At 38.2% G+C, this 18,502-nt stretch overlaps 1 protein-coding gene and 1 pseudogene across 1 annotated transcript in view; both read right to left on the bottom strand.

Annotated features, from left to right (window-relative positions):
• LOC129621824 (adhesion G protein-coupled receptor E2-like) overlaps positions 1-3,499 on the bottom strand; it is a 95,111-nt gene extending 91,612 nt beyond the window's left edge. The window contains exon 1 of the mRNA XM_055538751.1: positions 3,469-3,499. Within this exon, the coding sequence (XP_055394726.1) occupies positions 3,469-3,499 (31 nt within the window). The remainder of the gene's footprint in view (positions 1-3,468) is intronic.
• A 1,521-nt stretch (positions 3,500-5,020) lies between these two features.
• On the bottom strand, positions 5,021-5,846 carry LOC129641988 (protein SET-like; annotated as a pseudogene).
• Between the last annotated feature and the right edge of the window lie 12,656 nt (positions 5,847-18,502).

The raw sequence follows: 18,502 nt of genomic DNA, 5'->3' as shown, positions 1-18,502 counted from the left end.
TGCAGAGATATTACCTTGCCAACAAAGGTCCATCTAGTCAAGGCTATGGTTTTTCCAGTGGTCATGTATGGATGTGAGAATTGGACTGTGAAGAAGGCTGAGCACCGAAGAATTGATGCTTTTGAACTGTGGTGTTGAGGAAGACTCTTGAGAGTCCCTTGGACTGCAAGGAGATCCAACCAGTCCATTCTAAAGGAGATCAGTCCTGGGTGTTCATTGGAAGGACTGATGCTAAAGCTGAAACTCAAATACTTTGGCCACTTCATGCATAGAATTGACTCATTGGAAAAGACTCTGATGCTGGGAGGGATTGGGGGCAAGAAGAGAAGGGGATGACAGAGGATGAGATAGCTGGATGGCATTACTGACTCGATGGACGTGAGTTTGAGTGAACTCTGGGAGCTGGTGATGGACAGGGAGGCCTGGCTTGCTGCAATTCATGGGATCGCAGTCGGACACGACTGAGCGACTGAACTGAATTGAACTGAACACCTATCCTACTCAAACTCTTCCAGAAAATTGCAGGGGAAGGTACACTTCCAAACTCATTCTATGAGGCCACCATCACCCTAATACCAAAACCTGACAAAGACGCCACAGAAAAAGAAAACTACAGGCCAATATCACTGATGAACATAGATGCAAAAATCCTTAACAAAATTCTAGCTATCAGAATCCAACAACATATGAAAAAGATCATACATCATGACCAAGTGGGCTTTATCCCAGGGATACAAGGATTCTTCAATATCCGCAAATCATTGAATGTAATACACCACATTAACTAATTGTAAGATAAAAATCATATGATTATCTCAGTAGATGCAAAGAAAGCCTTTGACAAAATTCAACATCCATTTATGATAAAAACTCTCCAGAAAACAGGAATAGAAAGAACATACCTCAACATAATAAAAGCTATATATGACAAACCCACACCAAACATTATCCTCAATGGTGAAAAATTGAAAGCATTTCCCCTAAAGTCAGGAAAACAACAAGGGTGCCCACTCTCACCACTACTATTCAACATGGTTTTGATAGTTTTGACCACAGCAATCAGAGCAGAAAAAAAAATAGAAGGAATCCAAATTGGAAAAGAAGAAGTAAAACTCTCACTGTTTGCAGATGACATGATCCTCTACATAGAAAACCCTAAAGATGCCACCAGAAAATTGCTAGAGCTAATCAATGAATATAGTAAAGTTTCAGGATATAAAACTAACACACAGAAATCCCTTGCATTCCTATACACTAACAATGAGAAAACAGAAAGAGAAATTAAGGAAACAATTCCATTCACCATTGCAACAAAAAGAATTAAATACTTAGGAATATATCTATCTAAACAAATAAAAGATCTATATATAGAAAACTATAAAACACTGGTGAAAGAAATCAAACAGGACACAAATAGATGGAGAAATATACCATGTTCATGGACCAGAAGAATCAAAATAGTGAAAATGAGTATATTACCCAAAGCAATCTATAGATTCTATGCAATCCCTATCAAGCTACCAACAGTATTTTTCAGAGAACTAGAACAGATAATTTCACAATTTGTATAGAAATACAAAAAACCTCGAATAGCCAAAGCTATCTTGAGAAAGAAGAATGGAACTGGAGGAATCAACTTGCCTGGCTTCAAAGCCACAGTCATCAAGACAGAATGGTACTGGCACAAAGACAGAAATATAGATCAATGGAACAAAATAGAAAGCCCAGAGATAAATCCACACATATGGACACCTTATCTTTGACAAAGGAGGCAAGAATATACAATGGAGAAAAGACAATCTCTTTAACAAGTGGTGCTAGGAAAACTGGTCAACCACTTGTAAAAGAATGAAACTAGAACACTATCTAACACCATACACAAAAATAAACTCAAAATGGATTAAAGATATGAATGTAAGACCAGAAACTATACAACTCCTAGAGAGAACATAGGCAAAACACTCTCTGACATACATCACAGCAGGATCCTCTATGACCCACCTCCCAGAATATTGGAAATAAAAGCAAAAATAAACAAATGGGACCTAATTAAAATTAAAAGCTTCTGCAGGACAAAGAATTAATCTCAAAAATATACAAGCAACTCCTACAGCTCAATTCCAGAAAAATAAATGACCCAATCAAAAAATGGGCCAAAGAACTAAACAGACATCTCTCCAAAGAAGACATACAGATGGCTAACAAACACATGAGAAGATGATCAACATCACTCATTATCAGAGAAATGCAAATCAAAATCACAATGAGGTACCATTTCATGCCAGTCAGAATGGCTGCTATCCAAAAGTCTATGAGCAATAAATGCTGGAGAGGGAGCGGAGAAAAGGGAACCCTCTTACACTGTTGGTGGGAATCCAGACTAATACAGCTAGTATGGAGAACAGTGGAGATTCCTTAAAAAACTGGAAATAGAACTGCCATATGACCCAGCAATCCCACTGCTGGGCACACACACCGAGGAAACCAGAATTGAAAGAGACACATGTACCACAATGTTCATCACAGCACTGTTTATAACAACCAGGGTAAGGAAGCAAACTAGATGTTCATCAGCAGACGAATGGATAAGAAAACTGTGGTACATATACACAATGGAATATTACTCAGCCATTCAAAAGAATACATTTGAATCAGTTCTAATGAGGTGGATGAAACTGGAGCCTATTATACAGAGTGAAGTAAGTCAGAAAGAAAAACACCAATACAATATACTAACGCATATAAATGGAATTTAGAAGGGTGGTAACGATAACCCGGTATGCGAGACAGAAGAAGAGACACAGATGTATAGAGCAGTCTTTTGGACTCTGTGGGAGAGGTTGAGGGTGGGATGATTTGCGAGAATGGCCTTGAAACATGTATATTATCATATGTGAAATGGATCGCCAGTCCAGGTTCAACGCATGAGAGAAGGTGCTCGGGGCTGGTGCACTGGGATGACCCAGAGGGATGGGATGGGGAGGGAGGTGGGAGGCGTGTTCAGGATGTGGAACACATGTACACCCATGGCAGATTCATGTCAGTGTATGGCAAAACCACTATAATATTGTAAATTAATTAGCCCCCAATTAATATAAATAAATTTATATTAAAAAAATAAAAGAGGGAATTGCCAAAAAAATGAGAAGCCCTTGCACTGCAACCAAGAGGAGCCCCCATGCATGGCAAACAGAGAAAGCCCACATACAACAGCAAGACCCAGCACAACCAAAAATATAAATTAACCAACTAATTAAAAGTTTCACCAACCTTCTCCTTTAAGAACTTAATGTAATTGAGTTAATACCCTTCTTAAATTTCCTTCCCTGCTTTCCTTTGTAAAGATAGTGGGAAAACCAGAAATAAAACAAAAGCTTTTAAAAGTAAAGAACAGAGGAAATTCTCAAACTGGATAAAGAGTCTCAGACAGCTTTAGTTGTCTAACTCCATTGTTATAATTCTACTTACCTGGAAGCAAACTTAGATACTTGTTTCTCATGGTGCAGAGAGCAGAAAGCCCAGCCACAGAAGATGTCTTATCTTTCTCTGTGTGTGGGGGAGGGACTTCTGGCTTTCAGTATGACTTCTGCTTTTCATGGGGCTCATCCAGGTGGTGCTAGTGGTAAAGAATCTACCTGCCAAAGCAGGAGACTGAAGAGACATGGGTTTGATAGCTGTGTTGGGAAGATCCCCTGGAGGAGGGCATGGTGATCCACTCCAGTATTCTTGCCTGGAGAATCCTGTGGACAGAGAAGCCTGGCAGGCTATGGCCCATAGGGTCACAAAGAGTTGGAGATGACTGAAGCAACTTAGCGCACACGCATGCTGCTTTTCATTACTTAACAGGAAATCACTGGTCTGGATGTTTCTTCCTCCTGTTTTGCCTGATGATTACTTCTCTGAACTTTCTAAGCATTTGCATAATATTACTGGTATTTGTACTGCAAGCCTCTTCAAAAGTGGTTTTTATATTGTTTTGATATATGAAGACCTCCTATATCAAACATGAAGACTCATTTTACTTGTCTTTTTGCATGTATGAGGACCTTGGTTCAGAGTGAATAGAATTATTTATTTGCTATATATTAGCAGATTAAAAAATATTTTTGTGTACACATTTAGTTTTATTGTAACTAAGCAACTTGTACACTTTTAACGTTTAAAACTGAGCTTTATCTTTCCTTTCCAGTGAAACAAAAAGAAAAGTTTAAGAATAAACAGGAGCAAAATTACAATAGAGAATTTTGATTGCAAATAAGATCCTACAGGTTCTGCTGATTCTCCCAGCAAGCGGCAGGGCTCAAGTCATCATTAGGAGAGAATTTTATTTTAAAATGTCATCTTAAACTGCAAGAATTTCCATTAAACATCACAATTAAACATGCCAAAGGAGAAGCCATGTTGTCAAAATGCCCACTTAACCCACCCAAACATCTGAAACCCACCCTTTGCTAACCTTCTATAAACCCCATTTTTAAAGTATTTTTTCCTTTTTTAAACAAGAGAAAGTAGACAGATACATGTTGGTAAATGTTAACTGTCCATATTCATATAGAGACACAGTGTTCTCTGAGCCCAATATACAGAGAAGAGAGGAAAAAAAGCTAGAATTCTATGCACTACTACACAGGGGCCTAGCACCCTCCAGTTTCCAGCACAGCTAAGGGAGCAGAAGGTTTTTCTTTTTTCCCCACAGAGCATGGTGATGTTGATTCCATAAAATTTTTGTTGAGACAGGAATGGATAAAAATGAATTTGGAACAGAAATGGGTAGAGATTCTTTACTGAAGAATCTAGTATTCTTCTAGTATCACTGAATTCTGCTCAAGGTATTCCCCACCCCCCCACCCCCCAAATAAGTTTTGAACCATGGTATAAACGGAAAAGAGACTGCAAAAGCAGGGTGACTGAGAACAAGAGGAGGGAGAAAAAAAAAAAAAAAAAAAAAAAAAAGACTGCTACTTGCTCCCAGGGACTGGAGAAAATAAAAAAAGGTTGGAATCCATCATTGTTCCTTTCATTAGTCATCTATCTTCTTCATCTTCCTCTCCTTCCCTTCTTCATCAGTATCTTCCAATCCTTCATCCTCTTCATCATCGTTGTCTTCTTCTCCTTCCCTTTCCTCATCATCCATGTCAGGAACCAAGTAGTACTGTAATAGATTTGTCAAATATCATCTTTGATGACCTCTCCTAAATCATCTGCACCTGCATCAGAATGATCAGTAAAGCAGATGAAGAAGCTTTCTGGTTCCTGATGCTATCTCTTCCTGCTGGCTTTATTCTGTGTTTGACCTGATTGTTTCATCAAATCCTTTTCAGATTTCCATTTGATTTCAGTGGACTTTGAAGATGGGTCACCACTCTCATTCAGATGAAATTCATTGGAGAGAATTTTGTTTTCAAAGTAAGGGTGTTCATCAAAGTAAAAATCTATTCTGAAACCTGACTTAATGTTTTCAAATTCTGCCACTTTGACTCTTGTCAAATAATGTAGTGCCTCTTCATCCTCCTCCCCAAGCTGTGCAGACACTTGTGGATGGTTATCAAATATTGCTACCCAAAATTTTGGGATTTTTGCCATCAATTCTGACCTCTTTTGAAAAAATGGTTGGTGAAGTTTTTTATATTTCTATTCTACTTTCAAAATCTACTCACTGGCTTGTTCATTAAGTCTTTCTGATTTTGCACTTCATCAATATGTTCAATTGCTTCTTGCTATTCTTTTTCTTCCTTCAGCAAAGTTGAAGAAGCACATGCCTCATCTGGCCTGGAGGCAGGAGTCAGCCTCGCTTTCTTTGGTTTCTTCGCTTGGGGTGTAAGTGAAGACTGGTGTTTAGGGGCCATGCTGGGGAAAAAAAAAAAGAAGTCAAGAATCCTCCCCTGGGAGGAGAGCAGCACTGCAAGCTCAGAGAACTCAGATTTTTTTATTTTTAAGTTTTACTTTGAAATATAGATTAAGAGGAAGTTGCAAAACAGTACCAAGCGCTCTTGTGTAATCTTCAGTCTTTTTCCCACAAAGATTACATTTTTATATAATGGTAGTCCAATATTTAAATGAAGAAACTGACATTGGTACGATGTGTGTGTGCAATTCCATGTCGTTTTATCATATATGTAGATTCCTGCAACTGTCATTGCAATCAAGATCCGTCAATATTCCATCACCACAAAGATTTCCCTCATGCCACCCCAGCATCCCTAAACCTTGGCAGGTCTAAAACTAAGGATTTTATTCTTCAACAAAGCTCAACATAGTCTGAGATTCATATTTGATGATGAAAGAAAATATTCCTGATATGTTTTTAAAGATAAGAAAAATATATCCCTCAAATTTTCTGGAAGTCTGTGTGATAGAATTATGATAATTTTCTTTCTTTGCATTTTTAAACTTTTACTGTTTTCTATGTGGCTATGATGATCAGTTCTGCTAGAGCTACCACAACAAAATATAGAATGAGTGTCTCAAAGAGCTGAAATTTATTTTGTCACAGTTCTGGGGCTGGATGTCCAAGATCAAGTGCTGGAAGGGTTGGTTTCTGATGAAAGCCCTCTCTGGGCTTGTACCTGGCCCTGTTCTCCCTATGTCCTCATATGACCCTTTCCCATCTATGTGGAAAGGCAGTGATCGCTGGTGTCCTCCAGTTCTAAAGCTTGAGCTCTTTATGCTCCATCTCTTGGACATGACAACACTGGTGTCCTAGTCCCTTCACTCTTCCCTTGGCCTCCATTCCCCTGATGAAGTGCTTCTGTGCTGCTCCTTAGTGCCACTGACACCCCAAAATCTCCATACTGTTGTCCATTGTGGCTGTACCAGTTTACATTCCCACCAACATGTAGGAAGGGTCCCTTTTCCCCACATCCTCTCCAGCACTTGTTGTTTGTAGAATTTTTGGTGATGGCCATCCTGACCAGTGTGAGGTGATACTTCTTTACAGTTTTGATTTGCATGTCTCTAATAATTAGTGATGTTGAGCATCATTCATGTCCTTTTTGGACATCTCTATGTGGGGTATTTGGGGTAGGCTTCCCAGGTGGCTCAGTGGGTAAAGAATGCTCCTGCAATGCAGGAGACCCAGGTTCACTCCCTGGTTTGGGAAGATCCCCTGGTGGAGGGCATTCCATTCCAGTATTCTTGCCTGGAGAATTCCATGGATAGGGGAAGCTGGTGGGCTGCAGTCCATGGGGGTGCCAAGAGTCCCACATGGCTGAAGTAACTGAGCACACACCTATGCATATCTTTTTTTTAAAATTAAATTTAATTTTTTTTTTACTTTACAATATTGTATTGGTTTTGCCATACATCAACATGCATCCGCCACAGGTGTACACGTGTTCCCCATCCTGAACCCCACTCCCACCTCCCTCTCCATCCCATCCCTCTGGGTCATCCCAGCGCACCAGCCCCAAGCTTCCTGTATCCTGCATTGAACCTGGACTGGCGATTTGTTTCTTATATGATATTATACATGTTTTAATGCCATTCTCCCAAATCATCCCCCCTCTCCCTCTCCCAGAGTCCAAAAGACTGTTCTATACATCTGTGTCTCTTTTGCTCTCTCGCATACAGGGTTGTCGTTACCATCTTATATTCATGTAGATCTTCTGCCCATTTTTGTTTTTCTTTTATTTTAGTATTGAGCTGCACAAGCTGTTTGAATATTTTGGAGATTAATGCTTTGTTGTTTGCTTCTTTGGAAAATATTTTCTCCAGTTCTGAAATGGTCTTTCTTTTGAAAAATGTTTATTTGTCTGTTTATTTGGCTATGTCAGATCTTATAAATTGTGGTGGGATGTGGGATCTTTATTGCATCATGTGGGATATTTCATTGCAATGTGGGCTCAGTAGTTGCATGTGGGCTCAGTTGCCCCCAGCATATGAAATCATAGTTCCCCGACCAGGGATTGAACCCACTTCTCCAGCATTAACCAGTGGACCACTAGGGATCAAAAAAGATATTGCTACAATTTATGTCAAGGAGTGTTCTGTCTATGTTTTCCTCTAAGAGTCTTATACTATTTGGCCTTAAATTTAGGTGTTTAAACCATTTGGGTTTAGTTTTCTGCATGGTGATCGAGAATGTTCTAATTTTATTTTATTTTTTTTCATGTGGCTGTCCAGTTTCTCAGCACCATTTAATGAAGAGACTGTCTCTTCTCCATTGTATATTTTTTCCTTCTTTGTCATAGAGTACATAACCACAGGTGTATGTGTTTGTTTCTGGACTTTATCCTGTTCCATTGGTGTATATTTCTGTTTTTGTGCTAGTAGCATACTGCTTTGAATAACTGTAGATTTTTAGTATAATCTGATTTCAGGGACCCTCATCCCTCTGGTTCTGTTTCCTTTCTCAAGATTGCTTTTGCTATTTCATACAAATTAAATTTTTTCTGTTTTAGTTTTGTGTAAAAGGCCATATAAGACAAACCCACAGTTAGCATCATACTCAACAGTGAAAAGCTGAGAGCACTTTCTTTAATTAAGAAAATTTTGATGAATCCTCTTAATCATTTCTGTAACAGTCATATCATTTGTGTGTGTGTGCACTGTATGTGTGAGCCAGTGTTCCTGATGGTATATTTGTGGATGATCTTTTAGAGTTTAGGCTTCTTTGTTGTATATCAGCTCTCTCTGGGTTCAAGGAAAGGCATGACTTTGTAGTTTCTATGAATATTTCTCATTACTAGTTTGGTGTTACCTGTTTCCATTTTCTATTTTCTAGCCAGAAATCTAAGTATTCTCTATTTTCTTACACATTTTAATAATTTTATTTTATTTCTAAGTTTTAAACTTTAAATCATCACCACATAGCCATACCAATTCATATATTTATAAGGTGTCTATTTGCTAAGTTAGTTTTCTATTAAAAAAGACATTTTTTGGTCTACCTAAAAATTCATGAGTATGTATGTTTTTAAGGAATTAATAACTGATTATGAATTTGTTTATTTTTATGATATATCTTATTTATAATTTTAAACAGAGAGAATTTGGTACAATGACACACTAAAATCTTGTATAGGCTATACCTTGAAACCACAGTTTTTAACATAGTGCCACATTATAAAATATTTCACAATACATATACACATATGTATATTTTCCTGCTGATACTTGATTTTCAGTGGAGACTTTGCAACACTTTATTCTTTAATACATCTTCATCAAACATCGAAGAATTTATAGACTATGCTGTACATAATTATAATACTATTATTTCGCCCAAGAAAATCAATAGTTTCATAAGTAACTTTAAATATCTGATGCATACTCAAATTATCCCAACTGTCTCCAAAATATTTATATAGCATACATCCAAATCAGAGTCCTACTAAAATTGACATTGAATTTGATTGTCATGTCACTTTTCTCACTTTGATCTAGAATAACCTTATGAACTTTTTACAAGGATACTGACATTAGAAGAGTTTCCTATATTCTGTAATTGCCTGATTGTTTCCTCATGATGTCATTTAACTTGTGTGCATTTCCCCTGTATTTCAAGTGTACTGAAAACTGGGTCTCAAAGAATAGGTTCCTGTAAGCTTTTTCTAGAATGAGCCAGAAGGTAAATATTTTTGTCTTTGTGGTCTTGCATTCTCTTTCACAAGCACTCAACTTGATATTGTAACCTGAAAGCAGCTATGGGCAATGAGCCAGTGAATAGTGTGGTTAGGACCCAATTAGAGTTTATTTACAAAAACAAGCAGTTTATTTCCAGATTTTTCCTGAAAATTGTAGTTTGCCAAACCTTGGGGTTAAAGGCTGGATTAGCTTTAGGACAGATGTATTTGTCACAATCCTTTATTCATCACAAATGAGATGCTTTAAATTCATGTCTTATCAGGAAATATCCAATGTCACACTGATACTTTTAATGTTGAGATTGATCATTAGTTCATTTGGTGGCTGTCTGATCTAACATTAAAAAAAAAAACCAAAAACACTTTGTTCCTCGTAATTAATCAGTAATCTCTTGGGAAGTTTTGTGGGATTGACCTGTCTTTGAACATAATTTCTCCCAGTGCATTTAGTGGGCATTTACTACTGAAAAGTTATCATGATCTAGTTCTGTCATATCTTCTATATTTATTGGCTGGTATTTTACTAATATCTATCCTCCAAGCTAGGCTTCAGTATGACATGAACTGAGAATCTCCATATGTTTGAGTTGGGTTTAGAAAAGGCAGAGTGACCAGAGATCAAATTACCAACATTTGCTGGATCATAGAGAAAGCAAGAAAATTCCTGAAAAACATGTACCTCTATTTCATGGACTATGCTCCTGACTGTGTGGATTGTAACAAACTGGAAAACTCTTCAAGAGATGGGAATACCGGACCATCTTACCTGTCTCCTGAGAAACCTGAATATGGGTCCAGAAGCAACTGTTAGAACCCTGTATGGAACAATTGACTGGCTCAGGGTTGAAAAATGATTGCGACACTTTATAAGGCTGTTTATTGTCACTCTGTTTACTTAACTTATACACAGAGCACATCATGCTACATGCCAGGCTGGATGAGTTACAAGCTGGAATTAAGTTCTTGGGGAGAAATAGTGAAAGGTTGTTGTTGAATCATGCGAAGACACTGGGATTCTTGGCCCCCGGAGGAGAATTCAATCCGGGGCCAGAGACGAGGCTTGATTGCTCAGAGCTTTTGTGTAATAAAGTTTTATTAAAGTATAAAGATGACCCAGAGGGATGGTACAGGGAGGGAGGAGGGAGGAGGGTTCAGGATGGGGAACACGTGTATATCTGTGGCAGATTCATGTTGATATATGGCAAAACCAATACAATTTTGTAAAGTTAAAAAATAAAATAAAAAAATAAACAAGTGAATATCATGAAAAAAAAATAAAGTGTAAAGGAGATAGAGAAAGCTTCTGACATAGGCATCAGAAGGGGGCAGAAAGAGTACACCCTTGCTAGTGTTAGCAATGAAGGTATATACTCTCCAATGAATCCAAAGAATGTCTGGAGGTTGTAAAGACCTCATCAGACCTACTCCTATAATTTACATTCTAAGATAACACAATTATCCAGAAGGTTTAATCCAGAGACTGTCCTCAGGCAGGATACATTATTGTTATATAATCCTTGTAAAGACCAGGTCTACTCCCATTATTTACATTCTAAGATAGCAGACTTAGCCAGAAGGTTTAATCCAGAGACTGTCCTCAGGCAGGATACATTATTGTTATATAATCCTAAGGAATGTAGAGAAGGAAAAAAAAGTTTGCCCTTTCTTCCTCCTTGAGAATTCCAGACCCCTCTCTCCTTGGGGACCCCTAGACTTCTTATCAACCTGCCTAGGAAATGACTCTCTCAATAGCAACAACCTCAGATATGTGGATGATACCCATTTTAATGACAGAAAGCTAAGAGGAACTAAAGAGTCTCTTGATGAGGGTGAAGGAGGAGAGTGAAAAAGCTGGCTTAAAATTTAATATTAAAAAACGAAGATCATGGCATATGGTCCTATCCCTTCATGGCAAATATAAGGGGAAAAGGTGGAAGCAGTGACATATTTCCTCTTTTTAGGCTCTAAAATCACTGTGGATAGTGACTGCAGCCATGAAATTAGAAGATGACTGCTACTTGGCAGGAAAGCTATGACAAACCTAGACAGTGTGTTGAAAACAAAGACATCACTCTGCCATCAAAGGCGTGTATAGTCAAGGCTATGGTTTTTCCAGTAGTCATGTACCTATGTGAGAACTGGACAACAAAGAAGGCAGAGTGCCAAAGAGTTAATGCTTTCAAACCGTAGTGATGGAGAAGACTCTTGAGAGTCCCTTGGAAAGCAAGGAGATCAAACCAGTCAGTCCTAAAGGAAATCAACCCTGAATGCTGATGGTGAAGGGACTGATGCTGAAGGTGACGCTCCAACACTTTAGTCACCTGATGTGAAGAGCTGACTCATTGGAAGAGACCCTGATGCTGGGAAAGATTGACGGCAGATGGAGCAGAGGAAAACAGAGGATGAGACAGTTGGATGGCATCACCGATTCAATGGATATGAACTTGGGCAAACTCCAGGAGATGGTGAAGGACAGGATGGTGAGGGACATCTTCTGACTCCAGAAGATGGTGAGGTGTGCTGCAGTCAATGGCGTCGCAAATAGTCAGACATGACATATCAACTGAACAACATATACCCATTGATGAGGCTTCCCAGATAACTCAGTGATAAAGAATCTGCCTACCAGTGCAGGAGATATGGGTTTGATCCCTGGGATGAGAAGATCCCCAAGAAAAGAAAATGGCAACCCACTCCAGTATTCTTTTTTTTTTTTTTTTTTTAAATTTTATTTTATTTTTAAACTTTACAAAATTGTATTAGTTTTGCCAAATATAAAAATGAATCCGCCACAGGTATACATGTGTTCCCCATCCTGAACCCTCCTCCCTCCTCCTTCCCCATACCATCCCTCTGGGTCGTCCCAGTGCACTAGCCCCAAGCATCCAGTATCGTGCATCGAACCTGGACTGGCAACTCTTTTCATACATGATATTATACATGTTTCAATGCCTTTCTCCCAAATCATCCCACCCTCTCCCTCTCCCACAGAGTCCATAAGACTGTTCTATACATCAGTGTCTCTTTTGCTGTCTCGTACACAGGGTTATTGTTACCATCTTTCTAAATTCCATATATATGAGTTAGTATACTGTATTGGTGTTTTTCTTTCTGGCTTACTTCATTCTGTATAATAGGCTCCAGTTTCATCCACCTCATTAGAACTGATTCAAATGTATTCTTTTTAATGGCTGAGTAATACTCCATTGTGTATATGTACCACTGCTTTCTTATCCATTCATCTGCTGATGGACATCTAGGTTGTTTCCATGTCCTGGCTATTATAAACAGTGCTGTGATGAACATTGGGGTACACGTGTCTCTTTCCCTTCTGGTTTCCTCAGTGTGTATGCCCAGCAGTGGGATTGCTGGATCATAAGGCAGTTCTATTTCCAGTTTTTTAAGGAATCTCCACACTGTTCTCCATAGTGGCTGTACTAGTTTGCATTCCCACCAACAGTGTTAGAGGGTTCCCTTTTCTCCACACCCTTCCAGCATTTATTACTTGTAGACTTTTGGATCGCAGGCATTCTGACTGGTGTGAAATGGTACCTCATAGTGGTTTTGATTTGCATTTCTCTGGTAATGAGTGATGTTGAGCATCTTTTCATGTGTTTGCTAGCCATCTGTATGTCTTCTTTGGAGACATGTCTATTTAGTTCTTTGGCCCATTGTTTGATTGGGTCATTTATTTTTCTGGAGTTGAGCTGTAGGAGTTGCTTGTATATTTTTGAGATTAGTTGTTTGTCAGTTGCTTCATTTGCTATTATTTTCTCCCATTCTGAAGGCTGTCTTTTCACCTTGCTAATAGTTTCCTTTGATGTGCAGAAGCTTTTAAGGTTAATTAGGTCCCATTTGTTTATTTTTGCTTTCATTTCCAATATTCTGGCAGTGGGTCATAGAGGATCCTGCTGTGATGTATGTCAGAGAGTGTTTTGCCTATGTTCTCCTCTAGGAGTTGTATAGTTTCTGGTCTTACGTTTAGATCTTTAATCCATTTTGAGTTTGTTTTTGTGTATGGTGTTAGAAAGTGCTCTAGTTTCATTCTTTTACAAGTGGTTGACCAGATTTCCCAGCACCACTTGTTAAAGAGATTGTCTTTAATCCATTGTATATTCTTGCCTCCTTTGTCAAAGATAAGGTGTCCATATGTGTGTGGATTTATCTCTGGGCTTTCTATTTTGTTCCATTGATCTATATTTCTGTCTTTGTGCCAGTACCATACTGTCTTGGTAACTGTGGCTTTGTAGTACAGCCTGAAGTCAGGTAGGTTGATTCCTCCAGTTCCATTCTTCTTTCTCAAGATCGCTTTGGCTATTAGAGGTTTTTTGTATTTCCATACAAATTGTGAAATTATTTGTTCTAGCTCTGTGAAGAATGCTGTTGGTAGCTTGATAGGGATTGCATTGAATCTATAGATTGCTTTGGGTAGTATACTCATTTTCACAATATTGATTCTTCCAATCCATCAACATGGTATATTTCTCCATCTATTAGTGTCCTCTTTGATTTCTTTCACCAGTGTTTTATAGTTTTCTATATATAGGTCTTTAGTTTCTTTAGGTAGATATATTCCTAAGTATTTTATTCTTTTCGTTGCAATGGCGAATGGAATTGTTTCCTTAATTTCTCTTTCTATTTTCTCATTATTAGTGTATAGGAATGCAAGGGATTTCTGTGTGTTGATTTTATATCCTGCAACTTTACTATAGTCATTGATTAGTTCTAGTAATTTTCTGGTGGAGTCTTTAAGGTTTTCTATGTAGAGGATCATGTCATCTGCAAATAGTGAGAGTTTTACTTCTTCTTTTCCAATTTGGATTCCTTCTATTTCTTTTTCTGCTCTGATTGCTGTGGCCAAAACTTCCAAAACTATGTTGAATAGTAATGGTGAAAGTGGGCACCCTTGTCTTGTTCCTGACTTTAAGGGAAATGCTTTCAATTTTTCACCATTGAGGATAATGTTTGCTGTGGGTTTGTCATGTATAGCTTTTATTATGTTGAGGTATGTTCCTTCTATTCCTGCTTTCTGGAGAGTTTTTATCATAAATGGATGTTGAATTTTGTCAAAGGCTTTCTCTGCATCTATTGAGATAATCTTATGGTTTTTATTTTTCAATTTGTTAATGTGGTGTATTACATTGATTGATTTGCGGATATTGAAGAATCCTTGCATCCCTGGGATAAAGCCCACTTGGTCATGGTGTATGATCTTTTTAATGTGTTGTTGGATTCTGATAGCTAGAATTTTGTTAAGGATTTTTGCATCTATGTTCATCAGTTATATTGGCCTGTAGTTTTCTTTTTTTGTGGGATCTTTGTTAGGTTTTGGTATTAGGGTGATGCTGGCCTCATACAATGAGTTTTGAAGTTTACCTTCCTCTGCAATTTTCTGGAAGAGTTTGAGCAGGATAGGTGTTAGCTCTTCTCTAAATTTTTGGTAGAATTCAGCTGTGAAGCCGTCTGGACCTGGGCTTTTGTTTGCTGGAATATTTCTGATTACGGTGATTGTGATGGGTCTGTTAAGATCTTCTATTTCTTCCTGGTTCAGTTTTGGAAAGTTGTACTTTTCTAAGAATTTGTCCATTTCTTCCACGTTGTCCATTTTATTAGCATATACTTGTTGATAGTAGTCTCTTATGATCCTTTGTATTTCTGTGTTGTCTGTTGTGATCTCTCCATTTTCACATCTAATTTTATTGATTTGATTTTTCTCCCTTTGTTTCTTGATGAGTCTGGCTAATGGTTTGTCAATTTTATTTATCCTTTCAAAGAACCAGCTTTTGGCTCTGTTGATTTTTGCTATGGTCTCTTTTGTTTCTTTTGCATTTATTTCTGCTCTAATTTTTAAGATTTCTTTCCTTCTACTAACCCTGGGGTTCTTCATGTCTTCCTTTTCTAGTTGCTTTAGGTGTAGGGTTAGGTTATTTATTTGATTTTTTTCTTGTTTCTTGAGGTGTGCCTGTATTGCTATGAACTTCCCCCTTAGGACTGCTGTTACAGTGTCCCACAGGTTTTGGCTTGTTGTGTTTTCCTTTTCATTCGTTTCTATGCATATTTTGATTTCTTTTTTGATGTCTTCTGTGATTTATTGGTTATTCAGCAGCGTGTTGTTCAGCCTCCATATGTTGGAATTTTTAATAGTTTTTCTCCTGTAATTGAGATCTAATCTTACTGCATTGTGGTCAGAAAAGATGTTTGGAATGATTTCTAATTTTTTGAATTTACCAAGGCTAGATTTATGGCCCAGGATGTGATCTATCCTGGAGAAGGGTCCATGTGTGGTTGAGAAAAAGGTGAAATTCATTGTTTTGGGGTGAAATGTCCTATAGATATCAATTAGGTCTAACTGGTCTATTGTATCATTTAAAGTTTGTGTTTCCTTGTTAATTTTCTGTTTAGTTGATCTATCCATAGGTGTGGGTGGGGTATTAATGTCTCCCACCTTTATTGTGTTATTGTTAATTTCTCCTTTCATACTTGTTAGCATTTGTCTTACATACTGGGGCTCTCCTGTGTTGGGTGCATATATATTTATAATTGTTATATCTTCTTCTTGGATTGATCCTTTGATCATTATGTAGTGACCTTCTTTGTCTCTTTTCACAGCCTTTGTTTTAAAGTCTATTTTATCTGATATGAGTATTGCTACTCCTGCTTTCTTTTGGTCCCTATTTGCATGGAAAATCTTTTTCCAGCCCTTCACTTTCAGTCTGTACATGTCCCCTGTTTTGAGGTGGGTCTCTTGTAGACAACATATGTAGGGGTCTTGTTTTTGTATCCATTCAGCCAGTCTTTGTCTTTTGGTTGGGGCATTCAACCCATTTATGTTTAAGGTAATTATTGATAAGTATGATCCCGTTGCCATTTACTTTATTGTTTTGGGTTCAAATTTATACACCGTTTTTGTGTCTCCTGTCTAAAGAATATCCTTTAGTATTTGTTGGAGAGCTGGTTTGGTGGTGCTGAATTCTCTCAGCTTTTGCTTATCTGAAAAGCTTTTGATTTCTCCTTCATATTTGAATGAGATCCTTGCTGGGTACAATAACCTGGGTTGTAGGTTATTTTCTTTCATCATTTTAAGTATGTCTTGCCATTCCCTCCTGGCGTGAAGAGTTTCTATTGAAAGATGAGCTGTTATCGTTATGGGTATTCCCTTGTGTGTTATTTGTTGTTTTTCCCTTGCTGCTTTTAATATTTGTTCTTTGTGTTTGATCTTTGTTAATTTGATTAATATGTGTCTTTGGGTGTTTCGGCTTGGGTTTATCCTGTTTGGGACTCTCTGGGTTTCTTGGACTTGGGTGATTATTTCCTTCCCCATTTTAGGGAAGTTTTCAACTATTATCTCCTCAAGTATTTTCTCATGGTCTTTCTTTTTGTCTTCTTCTTCTGGGACTCCTATGTTTCAAATGTTGGGGTGTTTAATGTTGTCCTGGAGGTCTCTGAGATTGTCCTCATTTCTTTTAATTCGTTTTTCTTTTATCCTCTCTGATTCATTTATTTCTACCGTTCTATCTTCTAATTCACTAATCCTATCTTCTGCCTCTGTTATTCTACCATTTCTTGCCTCCAGAGTGTTTTTAATGTCATTTATTGCATTATTCATTATATATTGACTCTTTTTTATTTCTTCTAGGTCCTTGTTAAACCTTTCTTGCATCTTCTCAATCCTTGTCTCCAGGCTGTTTATCTGTGATTCCATTTTAATTTCAAGATTTTGGATCAATTTCACTATCATTATTCGGAATTCTTTATCAGGTAGATTCCCTATCTCTTCCTCTTTGGTTTGGTTTGGTGGGCATTTATCCTGTTCCTTTATCTGCTGGGTATTCCTCTGTCTCTTCATCTTGTTTAAATTGCTGAGTTTGGGTGTCCTTTCTGTATTCTGGCAGTTTGTGGTGCTCTCTTTATTGTGGCGTTTCCTCACTGTGTGTTGGTTTGTACATGTGGCTTGTCAAGGTTTCTTGGTTAGGGAAGCTTGTGTCGGTGTTCTGGTGGGTGGAGCTGGATTTCTTCTCTCTGGAATGCAATGAAGTGTATAGTAATGAGTTATGAGATGTCTATGGTTTTGAGGTGACTTTGGGCAGCCTGTATCTTGAAGCTCAGGGCTGTGTTCCCTTGTTGCTGGAGAATTTGCTTGGTATGTCTTGCCCTTGTTGGCCCTTGTGTGGTGCTTGGTTTCAGTGTTGGTATGGAGGCGTTTGATGAGCTCCTGTCAATTAATGTTCCTTGGAGTCAGGAGTTCCCTGGAGTCAGGGTTTGGACTTAAGGCTCCTGCTTCCAGTTATTGGTCTTATTTTTACAGTGGTTTCAAAACTTCTCCTTCTATACAGTACCACTGATAAAACATCTATGTTAAAGATGAAAAGTTTCTCTACCGTGAGGGTCACCCAGAGAGGTTCACAGCGTTACATGGAGAAGAGAAGAGGGAGGAGGGAGTTAGAGGTGACCCGAATGAGATGAGGTGGAATCAATAGTGGAGAGAGTGGGCTAGCTAGTAATCACTTCCTTATGTGCACTCCACAACTGGACTGCTCAGAGATGTTCACGGAGTTATACAGAGAAGAGAAGAAGGAGGAAGGAGACAGAGGTGGCGAGAAGGATAAAAGGGGGGAATGAAAAGGAGGGAGACAGATCCAGCCAGTAATCAGTTCCCTAAGTGTTCTCCACCGTCTGGAGCACACAGAAATACACAGAGTTGGGTAGAGTAGAGAGGGGTTAGGGAGGAGACACAGGCGACCTGGTGGAGAAAAAGGAGAGTCCAAAGGGAGAGAGAGCAGTCAAGCCAGTAATCTCGCTCCCTAGTGAAAAATGGGTACTGAAGATAGGGTTCTTAAAGGTACAAAATTGGTAATAAATACATAAAAGCAAAAATTAAAAATCTAGAGTTTGGAATTTCAAAAATATGATGTTAAAGA

Source organism: Bubalus kerabau, chromosome 1 (assembly GCF_029407905.1).
Source record: "Bubalus kerabau isolate K-KA32 ecotype Philippines breed swamp buffalo chromosome 1, PCC_UOA_SB_1v2, whole genome shotgun sequence".
Taxonomy (NCBI): Eukaryota; Metazoa; Chordata; class Mammalia; order Artiodactyla; family Bovidae; genus Bubalus; species Bubalus kerabau.
The sequence above is the reverse complement of the archived record's forward strand: the minus strand, read 5'-3'. Positions and strand labels throughout refer to the sequence as shown.